The sequence below is a fragment of the Daktulosphaira vitifoliae genome, unplaced genomic scaffold (assembly GCF_025091365.1).
Source record: "Daktulosphaira vitifoliae isolate Bord-2020 unplaced genomic scaffold, ASM2509136v1 Scaffold_1, whole genome shotgun sequence".
Classification (NCBI taxonomy): Eukaryota; Metazoa; Arthropoda; class Insecta; order Hemiptera; family Phylloxeridae; genus Daktulosphaira; species Daktulosphaira vitifoliae.
In genome coordinates, this window is record NW_026099572.1 from 40712000 (window position 1) to 40727131 (window position 15132).

The 15132-nt window shown below is 23.2% G+C and overlaps 1 protein-coding gene across 5 annotated transcripts; it reads left to right on the top strand.

Annotated features, from left to right (window-relative positions):
* Positions 1 to 5124: 5124 nt before the first annotated feature.
* On the top strand, positions 5125 to 14793 carry LOC126893734 (macrophage migration inhibitory factor homolog). 5 transcript variants are annotated; one of them, XR_007701261.1, is made up of 6 exons: positions 5125 to 5327; positions 9687 to 9859; positions 11251 to 11363; positions 11423 to 11490; positions 11555 to 11593; positions 14561 to 14793. XR_007701261.1 is itself a non-coding variant. In XM_050664189.1 (4 exons), exons 1-4 carry the CDS (start codon positions 5220 to 5222, stop codon positions 14643 to 14645), a joined length of 525 nt encoding a protein of 174 aa, XP_050520146.1. In that variant the 5' UTR covers positions 5126 to 5219; the 3' UTR covers positions 14646 to 14793. The 5 variants fall into 5 exon arrangements, 1 of the variants encoding a protein (XP_050520146.1); XR_007701262.1 differs by lacking the exon at positions 11555 to 11593; XR_007701259.1 differs by lacking the exon at positions 11251 to 11363 and having other exon boundaries at positions 5126 to 5327.
* Positions 14794 to 15132: the final 339 nt, after the last annotated feature.

The following is a 15132-nucleotide window of genomic DNA, read 5'->3' on the forward strand; positions in this document are numbered from 1 at the left end:
GTTTTTAACTAATTAGTAATAATATCAAAAATTATTGGTGATGGAAAACATATAAATGCTAAATTAAAATTATCACGGAAAATTGAATAATAAAAGTCTATTTTTTACTCTGATGAAAATTTTTAGCTGACCAATTATTCATAATTTACAACAAATTATTATCTAAAAATACAAACATCAGAAACAACGTCATTTTCCTGAAAATCTGTACGAATTACTAGGACCGAACCATGAAGTCATCGAAAAAGTTATTTCTTTTTTAAATCAAACTAAATATTATAAAAAAAATTTAACTTTTTGAATTTTAAAATTATGTATGTTTACATAAATACCTACATTTGTAAATTATTTTTAAATATCTAATTGTTATAAGACTTGTTAATTACTATAAGCCAATAACTATAGCCTCTCAGGCCTTAAAGAAAAATTTAGTATTTTTATGTATATTTTCCAAAAACAAAATTTTGAGAACACCCTTGTTACTCTCGTATACGGGCATAATTTTTTCTATAAGAATTAGTCACCCCAAAATTCAAAAAAATCATATTTATTTAAAGAAAATAAAGATAATTTTTTTTGTGATACAGTTTTCCTAACTTATACACTGTTCTTAAATTTTTGTGGTTAATATCCAAAGAACTGAGTGACAAATATAGGTTATTACGATTATTTTATAATTTTTTAGAAAAGGATTTTTTTGGCCAAGTCCGAAAAAATATAACGAATCAATTATCGATAACATTATTTTTGCACTAAAAAAATTTCTTTGAAACTTAGAAACTATAGAACTTATATATTGAGGAAGAGTTAAAATTAATTATTTTTCAGCACCATATATGTTCGTCAAGTCAAACAAAAACATACAGTCGATACGAATAGCATGCCGATAATGCGCCTTTTGCCACTATTATTATTCGTCTACAATTAAGCGAATAATTTTTCACTTCTATTTTAAATATTAGAAAAAACCTGTATACACGATAAAAGACAATTTATTTTGTGCGTTTGAGAAGCGATAAAGATTTCCACATTTCTTTGAATCGATACATGAGTGCAAATCGTGATCACAAAGGCTTACATAACTAATGAATATTGATAGCAGAACATCTCAATGAATTCCCTCCTATAAATCTATTTTGAATGCGACGATGACAAGGAATTTACTCATTTATCTTGGTGAAAATTCGCCTCAAGTAACATGACCAGTTGGACTTTGATCTAGTCACCTTGGAATCTCAAATCTGCCAAAAGAGTGAGAATATGAAAATAATTTGGTCTATACAAGCAATGTACGACACCCATCCTATACTTAAGTCGAATTAGTAAAGTAGAGTCGACAGCTTTTTTTCTAATCGTTTTAAATCTTTTAGTTTTTGTTCAAATTAATAATTATTTATATTATTATTTATTTTTTAAAACAATATCTACAAAATATCTTCAGGTACAACTCTTTAAATTACTACAGTAAAAATAAAAATTTATCCATCGTATAGTTTTTAAGCTTTACTTCAAAAATACTTTATGCCACTGTTATATGCATAAAATAATAGCTATGACTAAAATATCTAATTTAATGGTCAAGTTCAAAATATTTTCTATAAGCTTTAGTGATATGTCCTTCTCAACCACAAGTTCTCCCTATACCCATAAATAAATTTCACCGTGTATAAATGTATTCTTAATTAGTATTAATAATTGAAATTAAATAAATAAAAATAAATGTTGCCTGAGACACAGTACAAAATTTTTATTTCTTATTTTTTTTAGGTATATGGACTTGTGGTTGAAAAAGTATATAGGAATTAAGCTTACAAAAAATATTTCAAACTTGACCATTAACTTTTAACCCAACCCAACCCAACTAAAAACAAAAAAAAAAATATTGTAAATTTATATTACTCATTCATAATACTCATAAATTTATTAAATATTACAATTTTCATTGTTAGTTATAAATACTATGTTTAAATGATAATGCTATAAGAGTTTATTTTTTGTTGAAATTTTTTTAAATAATATATTACATTCATGAAACAGTGGTAATTAAAATTTAGACTAAATATAATTTTTAAATAAATAGTTATTATAATATAAACTAATAGTTGTGATGATCCTCAAGTTACAGCATAAAATAAATTAAATGGACTAGACATCTTTGTTACTTTATTAATAACAAAGAAAAATGTATTAAATGTTAGTTTACATGTGATAAGTACATATTTTTAAGGGGAATAACAATTATTTAACACATTTGTTATAGAAAAATTAGTTTTCAAATGGATCTCTTAGATGTTAAAAAAAAACCAGCACAGTGGGGTCGCGGCATAGTGGGGACGTTGCATAGTAGGGTCCAGTATAAATTTAATCTGACAGTGATTAAAATCACTATCATAAGAAACGCTTCGATGCAAATCTGTAGATAGTGTTTAATTCTAAAACATTGATAGATTATTCCAAAAGTAACATGATCTCCTATTTCCTTAATTATACCCAGATTAGTAATTCTTTTAATTATATATTATATAATTTTTTAAATTAATTGTTTTCATATTATTATTGATTTTCATTTTTAATATGTTAAAAGTAATCATTTTGAACCTACATTTTTTTGTTCTTAAAGTGAAAGTTTTAATAAAAAAAAAATTAATTTATTACCATAACTTTTAGCTCAACTTGCAAGTTTGAAATTGAAATTATTAAATAGAAAAAAATGAAATTGTTAAAATTAATATGCAATCAGGAAATTTTATAATTACTATTTACAGTACATTTATCAGAAAAGTTCGTTTTTTTTATATTTTTATTGTAATAAATCACTTAAATAAAAATCATAGTAATCATTTCTAATTAACTTTTGTTGTTTAAAAAGATTCTAGAATGGAAATATTCAGAATTTAATTAATTTTAATAATTATATATCTAAAAAAACCAATAAAAAAAAGTTGCTAAAAAGATTTACTCAATTGAGCGTATTATAAAATTTGATTATAATTGTAAAAATCCATCGTTAAATTCAGGTGAAACTAAAAATCATTTTTTTTTTTTAAATTTATGAATTATATAACAATATGTTACAAAAAAAATTGGAATATTATAGACTGGTAGTAGCACACACAAATAGAGTTAAAAAATTAATAAATTAAAAGTAAAATTATTTACTTTTGTAGTTGAATACTTTTATCATTTCAAATCTAATTCGACAATAAATACTTTAAGAATATTAGAAATTAATGATTTTAAATGTTTGTATGGGAAAATCTGGTTAAGCTACTTTCTATTTGAATAAGGAATATTTTTTCGATTTTTAAGAGTAATAACTTAAACTAAATACGAATTGTAATCATTTGACGTATCGTTGAAAAAAGTAGGTCTAGTGAGTGTTGGCAAAATAAATCGCAGCCACAAAAAGAACCACATAGTAAAATAATATTAACATGAATATAAATTTCTTTTCACGAGGGGAGACTATAGTGATAGGATCCTCTATGTTTATTGAAGTTATGAATCTAAATGAGATAAATATCAAATGATTTGAAAATTTTATTCTAACTCAAAATAAAAGCAGAATATTAATTGCCACAGACGGATTTTAACTTCGTATCCTAAGTTTGAAAGACACAAGTGTTACCTATTAGGCAACTGTTCGTTGCTTTCGCCCCATGATAAAATTAGCTATTTAAACTAACTCAAATTTAAAAATTACTTTTTCGACTTTAAAAAAGTAAAAAATTTTTAATAAGTTTAATTTCTTATGTCTTATGAACTTTATTCTATGTCAATTAAATTATGTAATATTCATGAAAGTCAGTGTATTCCCCTAATAAGATATTTTAAAATAAAATAAAATACAAAACCCAAAATTTTAATACAAAAATAGCATATTTTTGAATACGGTAGCCATTTGCGCATAGAAGATAGGTTTCGGGAAATTTTTTTTTTTTCAAATTTATAGTACATGACATAAGCTTTAATTTGACATATGTTTAAAGGACGCAGTATTTCCGGAACATTTTCAAAAATTAAGTTGAAAAAGTTAGTTTTTGTNAAGCTTTAATTTGATATATGTTTAAAGGACGCAGTATTTCCGGAACATTTTCAAAAATTAAGTTGAAAAAGTTAGTTTTTGTAAAAAAGTTGCTATTTTAAATCCCCCCCAGTGAATAGGTTAAGTGTTACATTTTCAAAAAGATAATATCAAATGAAAGAGAAATATTTAAAGGTTTTAGTATAAAAAAAAAGATGTTGGTTTGTTGATTTTTAAAAAAGTTAAGGCAGTTTTAAGTAAAAAAAATTGAAAAAATTTCGAAAATTAGCGATTTTTAAATTTGTAATTTTTTGGAGGTTTCCCCCATTTATGGGGAACGAAGGAAATTTTTTCAATTTTTAAGGGTAATGTCTTCAACTAGATAATATTTGTGATCTTTTGGCGTATTGTTGAAAGAAATCGGTCCAGTGAGAGCTGAGAAAAAGTGGTAACAGACATAAAAAAAAACACATCATGGTAAAATTAATACCTTCTCAGCTTCACATCAAAGCTAAAATCTGTGAAAAGTCCTTCAATTTTTTAAATGCTCCGAAAAAATTACAATACTAAATTATTAAATATCAAAGTCATACTACGTTGAATTGCTTTAATAGAAATTTATTCATAAATTATACTTATATATCAACTACTAATTAAGAATGACGATAGAAATATGAATTAATTTTGCTTTTAGTATAATCAACTAATTTTTTAAACTTAAAGACTATCTACAGATTTGTATCGAAACGCTTCTTGATAGTAATTTTAATAACTGTCAGATATCATCTATACTGAATCCAACTATACCACATCCCTACTGTGGTTCTTTTTTTTAAATTTTGCAAATTATGTAATTTAATTAATTGTAATTTAATTTCTATAGTAATTTTATTTATTGTCTCAACTCTACTTTGCTAAATCCCTACTTTATTTTACTTTTTTTTTATCGTGACTTATAGTTCTACCTACCTGACTTATGCAATAATTTATATTAAAAAATCAAATTATATAATAGTTATTTATTAAGTAACGTGTGGATATTTTTAAAAATTTTTTTTATAAAATTGAGATAATAAAGACTGTAAAAAAAAGGAATCAATTGAAATACAATAAATAATATAGGCACCTGAGTCGAAAACAGTTCACAAGTCTATTCGTTCAAAATTTTTAAAATAGTTTTTTAACATTTATTAAAATGCCACGTTTGTGTTTAGATACGAACTTACCCGTATCAAAAATAAACCAGGACTTTTTATCTGGTTCCTTAACTCTTCTTTCCAATATTTTGGATAAAGATTGTCAAGTAAGTACTTTGTGTTAATTTTACATGTTTTGGTGTCCCATAAAAATATTAAAGATAACCCTATTTAATTTTTCCAGAAAAATAAATATATTCAATCGCAGAAATACCTACTAAGAAAATTGTGATAAAATAAAACTTATTAAAAATAACAATAATTTTTATTTTAATAAAAAATATTTTTTTTTTGCTAAATATAACAATAGATCTAGGACTATAACGTTTTTATACTGTTTAAAATTACTTAATAATATCACAATATTAGATTAATAATAATATTTTTTTTTTCTTAGAATTTCTAGAAATAATAATCTACAATTTATGACTAATAATAAATAATAAAACGAATTTCAATTCAGAATATAACAGAATTAAAGTAAACAAAATATATTTTTATTTAGTTGATGAAAAATTATGTCTTTATAAGACACATTTCTTTCGTAATTACATGGGTAATCATGTTAGATAACTGTCACTACTAGTAATAGACACTATATATTTTATAAATAAAATTCTAAATCCATAAAGTGATGTTATAATTAGTTTCACAAAGTTCTTTAGTTAAAATGGTCATTATTGAAAATTGGATGAATTTATTAGAGGGAAGAAGCATAAAAATATAATCCAATTTTTTGTCAAAGTTCCAATAAAACTTTATACAAATATTTGCTATAAATCATTTTTAAATTCAAACATTTCAAAATTCACTATTAGGCCTTTTGAGTTTATTATTAAAATGTATAACAGAATTTCCCTGATTTTTACTTTGTTAATATAGTTAATTAAAAAGGATTAGGGCTGAAAAAAAATATTTTTCTTAAATCCGATAATCCGTTATTAAATTAATAACCATCCGAAATTACAAGTTATACATAAAATTTAAAGAACTCTGTATATTTAATTTGTTACATAAAATTAGCCACAAATATAACACAAATTCAATAACTTTTGATTCAATTAATATTTTACGTTAATTTATTTTTCAAACAATTTTTATTATTTAGGACTATACAAAAGACATAACATTCCATATTTTTAAAATTTATTAAAATATTGTAGAGAATATTTAACAAAAATTTTGGTAAAAAAATTTGCAATTAATGTTCAGTAGTAAATTATCTGTAGCATTTTAAAGTTATGAAAATTTGAATGTTCGTGTTCAATTTTACAATATTAAACATTAAAATATAAATCGAGAAAAGGATAAAAAAAAAAACGATTTTCTTTTCAAATTAGTTAAAAGTATGTAACTTTTTCCATGAAAATTATCTACTTGTATACATCTTATGTTTTATAAATGAACATAAAATTTGAGTAATTATGACCAAAAATACACCAAAATACAAAAACCTTTTTTATTCAATTTTTGGTCAAATATTATAATTAGTATATCAAAATAGTTTAGTTTTTACTGCAGAATACAAATTTTTTAGTTTCAAAATTTTAAGTAAAAAGTGATAGCGTGGATATCAAAATTAGTGTCATTAAATGGTATATTTCTAGTAGGTTTCTACTATTTTTTTATTAAATATTTCATTTATTTTAAATATAATATAACATTTAATACAATTTTATGTTATAATAAAATTATACAGTATAAATTTAATTAAAAATTATGAAAAATCTTCAAACCGGTGTGAAGTCATATGTTTACTTGATTTCAATAGTAATATTTTGAACGTTTTTATATTTTTATTTAAATAATTTTTAATGATATATTATTTGATAATGGTAACATTTTTGTTGGAACACGTATCCGTGAATTTTTTATAACTTTTTGAGTTAATAAAATTTCATTTTTTTTTAGTTTTGAATAAAAATTTTAATCTAATTTTAATTTTAAATAACTAGGCTCCGCCCCAGACCTGGGGTCCGACAAGTCTCACGCGTCTTCGTCGCGTTAACTTCTTTTGACCATCCTCGTAAGTAGGCCACTGATTCCGGTTGGAATATACGGGTACGCTGGCACGATAAGTGTTTTGCAGGAATATTAAATATTTATTTAACTTTTTAAACATGCTATAGAATTTTTTTTACAAAAAATCAAAATGATGATCAAAAATTCATATAAAATATTCAAAATATAGTGCTATGCGCAAATTCAAAATAGTGTCCTAATATAAACTCTGCCTGGACATAAAAAAGAAATGTTCAAAGCAAATAAGTACATTTGAACAGTAAGGAAAAGTTTAACAAAAGATATTTATAACAATTAACTTGATTAAATATATCAACAAATTTGTATTATAAACATATTTAAAATATATCGACAAAAAGTATTTATTAAAAGTATGCTTAATAAACTAAACATAATATATAAAAATAACAAACATAATATCAAAAAAAGATAGTTAATAAACTAAAACACAAAATTCATATATTACAACATTGACATATATTTATTATGAATTGAATAGAAAATTAAATAGTTATTAAAATAAGTATTTTGCAAATTAAGTGTAACAATAAAGAAATGCGCAGAAATGAGTCAATGCTCATATTAAAACCATGCGTGTGGAAAAAGCTCGTAAAACGATGAAAATGAACGGATTGAATTGATTTTTTTATGATATCTCAGAATTGTAATTGGGTGGGTCTGGTGAAGATTTCAAATCTTAAGTCATAAAACATTGGCGTCAGCGAGCGTTTTTTTCAATGATTGTAGAAATTGTAAAACGATCGCGGCAAAAATTTTCTGACCTTCACCAATAATTTTCCCGTTCGTGTGCTCGAGTACTTTTATTGAAAAAAAAAATTTTGAAAATCCGAGCACGCTAAGTGATTTTTCCAGAAAAGCGTTTTTTACCTTGTTCTATTATATAATAAGATTAACCCCAAGTGATCCATTTTAAATTATATAATTACATTTATTATAAAGTTAAAATTTAATGATGTAGTATTGTAATTTTTACAGAGAAGTTATAAAAAGTTATAAGTTGTTGTATACAAAGTGATTTTTTAATTTTATATATTTCTCCATTAATTAATTATTAAGTTTTTTTTTTAATGCATAAAGTTTTTTAAAGCTTAAAATATTTCCGAAAAAGTTTAATTAAAAAAGTTTTACTCTGTATACGAATATTTAAAGTTTTGAACGTCTCTGTATAAGGAGAGAAATGGTATAATTTCTAAAAAAAATGTATTTCGGAAGTAAGGGTTATGTATAAAACGTTAAATAAAAATTATATTGATCTATTATTTTTCAAAAAGACAGTAATTTAAAATTAAAAATATAAAATTTAAAACAAAAATAGCATGTTTATAACTATAGCAATCATTTGTACATAGAAAATAAATTTTTTTTATATCACAAAAATTGCAACTATTCAACAAAAAATTGTCTCGACGACTTATTTTGATACCTCTTGTGAGTCGGTAAAGAGTCAGATTTTCACAAAATTTTATTCAGTATAGTAAAATAAAGCAATACAATGGTAATTAACATAATTATATCATACTTTGATATAATCTCACAGGATTTAATGATTGAAAAAACCAATAACTGTGATTATATTAATAATCAATGCACTTAAAATTTTAAAACTTATATATTACTATTAAGTTATGTTAAAAAATAAAATATGTATTTTATAACATTACAGCTGATTTGGCTAAGAACAAAGTAAACTGATGCTTAACGGTAAAATTAAAAATTTATAAAATACATTTTATAATTTATTGAACTTCGAGTATAAAAAAAAGTCAATTTAATTTAAAGAATCGTTAGGTTACCAGTTTTTAATTATTTATAATAATTTAAACTTTGTCAGTATATCAGAAATTTAACAATAATTGCCATACCAAATAAAGTTCGTGTATTGACTTGTGATAAATAAATACCAAAGATATCTGCTATCTTCTATCTATCAAATTTTTTAATTTATTTATAGGCACTTATTCAAGCATAAGTAAATTTTATGGAAAAAGTTACTAGTTTTGACTAATAATTAGCAAGGAAAAATTTTATTTTTTCTGTCTTTTTCTCAATTCATATTTTAATGCTCAATATCATAATACTGAACACATAAATTCTAAAATGCTACAGATTATTTTTTACTAAAATTTTTGTTAAAATCTAATCTATTTTACTTTTGTGTAATCTTAAGAATAATTTTTTTTTTTTTTTGGCAGATCTTTTCGTCATTAAAAATATAATAAACTAAAATTTATTGAGACATAAAAATATTTAAAATGTTTAAATATTATCAATATAATATAATATTTAAATATTATGCTAAGAGTGCAAAATTATGAATCCGTCATAAAAATATTTTGTTTATCAACTCCCTTCTCACAAGATATATTTTGGGAATAAATGATATTTCTTATTGATATAAAAACATAATCGACATTTTTTTACAGTTCTGTTTAACAACAGTGAATGCAGATTTAAAAATGACTTTATGTAAGTCTAATGAACCATGTGGAATTGTAGAAATCATGTGTATTGGTAATTTAGGACCGAAAGAAAACAAAACTCATATATCCATTATTACAAACTATATGTATCAAAAACTAGGAATACCAAAAGATCGGTAATTTATTATTAGATAAAAAATTTAGTAAACGTACCATCTTATGGTGTGTACGGGTAAGCCGAATGATTTCTTGTAAGAGTATTTGAAAATGTTTATTATATAAAAAGATTAACAAAAAAAAAAACAAATAAATAAAAAATATCATAGAATAAATCATAGATGCCTTATCTATGATTTATTCTAGAGCAGCGAAGTCCTTAAGCCTAGTTCTGTATACAAGAGTTTGATATGTTCTTTATATGATTTTGAGCATTGCAAATTCTATAATAAAAAGCTTTAATTGATAATGCCAGTATTTTAATAGTGATATCTCCTACAAGATCAAGGTAGTAAAAAAAAAGATCATAATATGATCTTTTTTTTAACAATAACATATTATGTTATTGATTATCAATTTACATCATTCTTATCAATACAAGTCAGTTTTGACTGTCAATAAAATAAAAAATGGTAGCACAGTGGGGACGTGGCATAAATTGGGACAAGTATAGATGATATTTAACAGTGATTAAAACCACTAACATAAGAAACGCTTCGTTGCATATCTGTAGCTAGTGGTTAATTTAAAAATATTGGTGGATTATTCCAAAAGCAACATGATCTTTTATTTCCTTATTTATATCCTAATTATAAGTTTTATGATTTATAAGTGTAATATATGAATAATTATTTATTATAGTAATTAAACTTAGTATGAAATTGATATTTAATAATTTAATATTGCAACTTTTATGGAGAAAATATAAAAAATAATTAAGTAGTCTATTTTGTTACTTTTATGGCAAACACGTATAAAAATTAAAGGTCTTGAATTAAATTTTTCAGAAAATAATTTTTTGTTAATTATAAATAAATAGTCTACAAAGATTTTCTTGAGAGTCAAAAATATACTTTTCCAGATCAAATTTTTGCGCTGATTTTAAATCTGAAATTAGATTTTTTTAATCACCTATGATTTTTGACATTATTACTAATTAGTTTAAAACAAGTCTGAACATATAAAAAAATATAGATTAAAATAAAATTCAAAAACATATCAAATCAGAGATGATATTTGGCACAGAATATTTCTGAATATCAGTATGTTATAAATTACAATAGGATATAGCTATACGGAATATAGTTTTAAATATTTCAATTGTGCCATCTATTTAAATACCAAAAGTTACATAGAAATTAATTAGTAATAATCACAAAAATGTAATAAAAGATTTAAAATCAGCGCAAAAATGTGATTTAACAAAGTATATTTTGGTAAATTTAGTATAAAATCAAATTCTATCTATTATTTGTGTAGATATTTAATTTTAGAAGTACATACTTTAAATAAAATATTTTTACTAAAAAGAATTGTGAATTTTTCAACTTTAACAACCAATTTCTCATAGTGAAACAGTCGCGTGGGACAATTTTTTTATATTAACCTTGTGGTACATTTCAAAATCTTCAATATGATGTTAGTTTGTAAAACGCAGTTGTACCAGAACATATACAAAATTATGTAAAAAAAGTAATCTTAACACTTATGAGTAGTCTATTTCAAACTCTTCTTGCACTTAGGTTTTTCTTGGATTGTCATAAAAGAATACCTGATGAAAAAATATTAATTTCAATGCGAAGCTGAGAAGGTATTAATATTACTATGATGTTATTTTTTTTATTTATTTTGTGTCTGTTACCATTTTTTCTCAGCTCACACTAAACCGATTTCATTCTACGATATGTCAAAAGGTCACAAATTGTATCTAGTCGAATACATTACACTTCAAAACTGAAACAATTCCCCCATTTCCCGTAAATGGAGGAAATCCCAAAAAAATTACAATTGTAAAAATCGATAATTTTTTTCTTAACACTACCTATCATTTTTTAAAAATGGACTTATAAAAATACATTTTATTTTTTGTAAATACCTTAAGTATTAACCTGTATTTCGTATAATTTTTGTGAAAAATCTAACCCTTAACATGCCCACATGGGAATTTTCAAAATTGCAACTTTTTAACAAAAAATGAACTTTTTCTACTTAACTTTTGAAAATACTAACACTTATATATATATATCTTAATTTAAGATGTATGTAATATACTTTAATTTAAAATAAAATTAACCTCTAGACTTGTCTTAGTAAAAATGGCTACCATATTCAAAGATATGCTATTATTATGAAACAATTCTTGATTTTGTATTTTATAATTTAACATAATATTGCTATAAATTTTTAAAAAATGTATGAATTAATAAAATTGTTTAAGATAAAAACTATATATATATATACAGTGCAACCTCGATATAGCAAAGCTGAAGGGGATTAGAAAATATTCATTATATCGAGTAATTTGTTATAATGAGGTTCGATATAACGAGGCGAGCAAAAAACATTATTAACCTCAGCATTTCGAACTTTTACCTACTTATCCTGTTATGTATAACGAACTGTTTTCACTATTTGTACAGTAAAAAGAAGTTAAAAAAAAACAATATTTATTTAAAAAATCATCACAGTTTTCTTATAAAATAATAATAGTAAATTTTTCTAAAAAAATATGTAATCAGAATAGATACATAATACATATGTAATAAAAAATTAACATGGCATCCTAGTCTTGTGGTTTTTCGTTTTTAATAGAGAAAAAATCGTATATTGTCGTCTGCTTGGAAGTAGTGATAGCTATCATATCTAATGCGCAATCTAATTCATTTATTGATTTGACTATACCCTTACTCAAACCATTTTTTTGCAGAAATACAGATTTCATTACATTTGGAGCTCTACGAGCATCATTAATTGTCAATTCACATTCCTCAACTTCATTTTCAGGAATTCTTGTGCAATTAGGTGTGATCGATTGGAAGTATTTGTTATATAGAGGTTATATGTTGTCAAAATTCGTTATATTAAGGTAAATGACAATTTCTGTTTAAATCTGCAGTGATTGAAAATTCGTTATATCGAGGTATATTTTGCATTAGCTCTTACGGAGAGTTCTAGGGGATTTCAGAAAATTCGTTAAATCGAGGAATTTGTTTTATCGAGGTTCGTTATATTGAGGTTGCACTGTATATATATATATTTCATTCATTCAACATACTTTTTTTTAAAAATTGGACATTATTCTTCAAAACTTTAAACATGCGTATTAAAAATAGAACTTTTTCAACATAACTTTTGAAAATGTTCCAGAAGTGTTGACATTTATATATATATATATATATATATATATATATATTTCATTAAAGCTATTGTAAAACTTTAAATTCATATCTGGACTTGTTTTTATAGTGAAAACAAATATTTAACTTACAGAAAAAAATAAAGAAATATTCAAACAATTTTAATAAATTTTTGTTAAAAACTTATATTAAAGTGTTTGTAAGAAATTATTTTATTACTTTAAGTTTAATTTAATTTAAAGTTATTAGTTTATTAGCTATTTAGTTTAATTACTTCATCGGAATATTGAAAAAAGGGTAAAAGAGGACCAATCCCTTTATTTTTTTATTCGAAAATATTTATTTTGACTTTAAACTTATATAACTTTAAAAAGATTTTTTGTTTTCAATATACTTGACAAGGGGGATACACTGATATTCATAAAAAATAAATGAATATTAACATACATTGAATATGATGTTAAACTAATTTTGAATAATTTACCTCCTATAAGATTAATAAAACAACTTTGAATTCTTTAATTATCTTAAATTGTCCTTTTTATCTACAAATTATTGTGATGTACGGTACAAAGTAACAAAATATAATACTTAATTTTTTTTTTAAAGTTTCTACTTAAAAATTACAATATTAAATTATTAAATATCAATTTCATACTGAATTGAACTATTATAATAAGTATTTATTCATATATTATTCTAAAAATCAAAGAATTACTAATCAGAATTTAATAAGGAAATGGGAGTTAATATTGTTTTTGAAATAATTCACCGAATTTTATAAAATTAACACTATCTACAAATATTCATCGGGGTTTCATATAATAGTGATTTTTATCACCTTCAGATATCATCTATACTTGTCCCAACTATGTCACGTTCACACTGTGGCGCAACCTCACTAGTATTTATCATAAGAAAGTTGTATTAATCCATAATATTTTCAAAAAACTATAGCAGTATAAAGTTAAAAATGAAAAATATTAAATCGAAAATTTAAACACTAAAATAGCATTTGTTAAATACACATAGAAAATAATTCGTGGGGACAATTAATATTTCAAATTAATTTATATTGCATAAGCTTATTTTAAGATATATATAAAAGTGTCAGTTTTTCCGGAACATTTTCAAAGGTTAAGTTGAAAAAGTTAATATTTTATTGAATCGTTGCATATTTGAAAACCCTCACGTGGGCAAGTTAAGGGTCAGATTTTAACATAAATTATTTAAAATTTTCAACATTTTTTGAGAAAAAAAAAATCTCAAGATAGATGTATAAATATACTAAAAAATTTTTTTTTGTGTAAAATTACTCACAATAATCAAATACGCTTATCACAATCGTAATTTGGAGAAAAAATATTCGTTTTTACAAAAACACTATTTAAAAAAAAATTAACCACAAGAAACGACGAAAATTTTTTATCGTAAGAACTATTGGCAATAATTATAGTCACGAATTATTGCCATTAAGGTAAATAAATGCTAGTAAAACAAAATTTTATTTTATTTTATTTACAGATTACTTGTCTTTTTTCATTCCAACACTTATGAAGGCGCAGGATATCTCGGTACAACTCTTCACCATTTATACTGTCAAAAATAAAAAACAAATTTCCTGTAAATTAATGAAAATTTAATTATTTATTATTGTTATTATTTATTTATTCATTTCAATACCCCGTTGGGTAAAAATTATTTATCAAATTATTTAATTCAATAATAAAAATACAATTATAATTAAACTAAACAAATATATATGTGTACTAGGTGTTCTACAAGTTTTCTGTTTATAATAACTACATTTAGACAATTTTTATACAAAATGTCTACGTGAAATTAAATTTAAATGTAAAAACCTTTAAACCAATACTTTGTAAAAATTCCCGATAGTTTGTGAGCCCATTTAATAATTTATAAACAAATAGCACATCTATACTAACCTTCTATTTTCTAGTGTATTAAGCCCTAATCATGATGTCAAATCTTTTACTACTATTAATACCAGAAGTGGACTAAGACCCGAAGGCCTGGACAGGGAAACTTAAGGAGGTCCAATCATCGATTATAAATTTTCTTTAAATAATGAATAA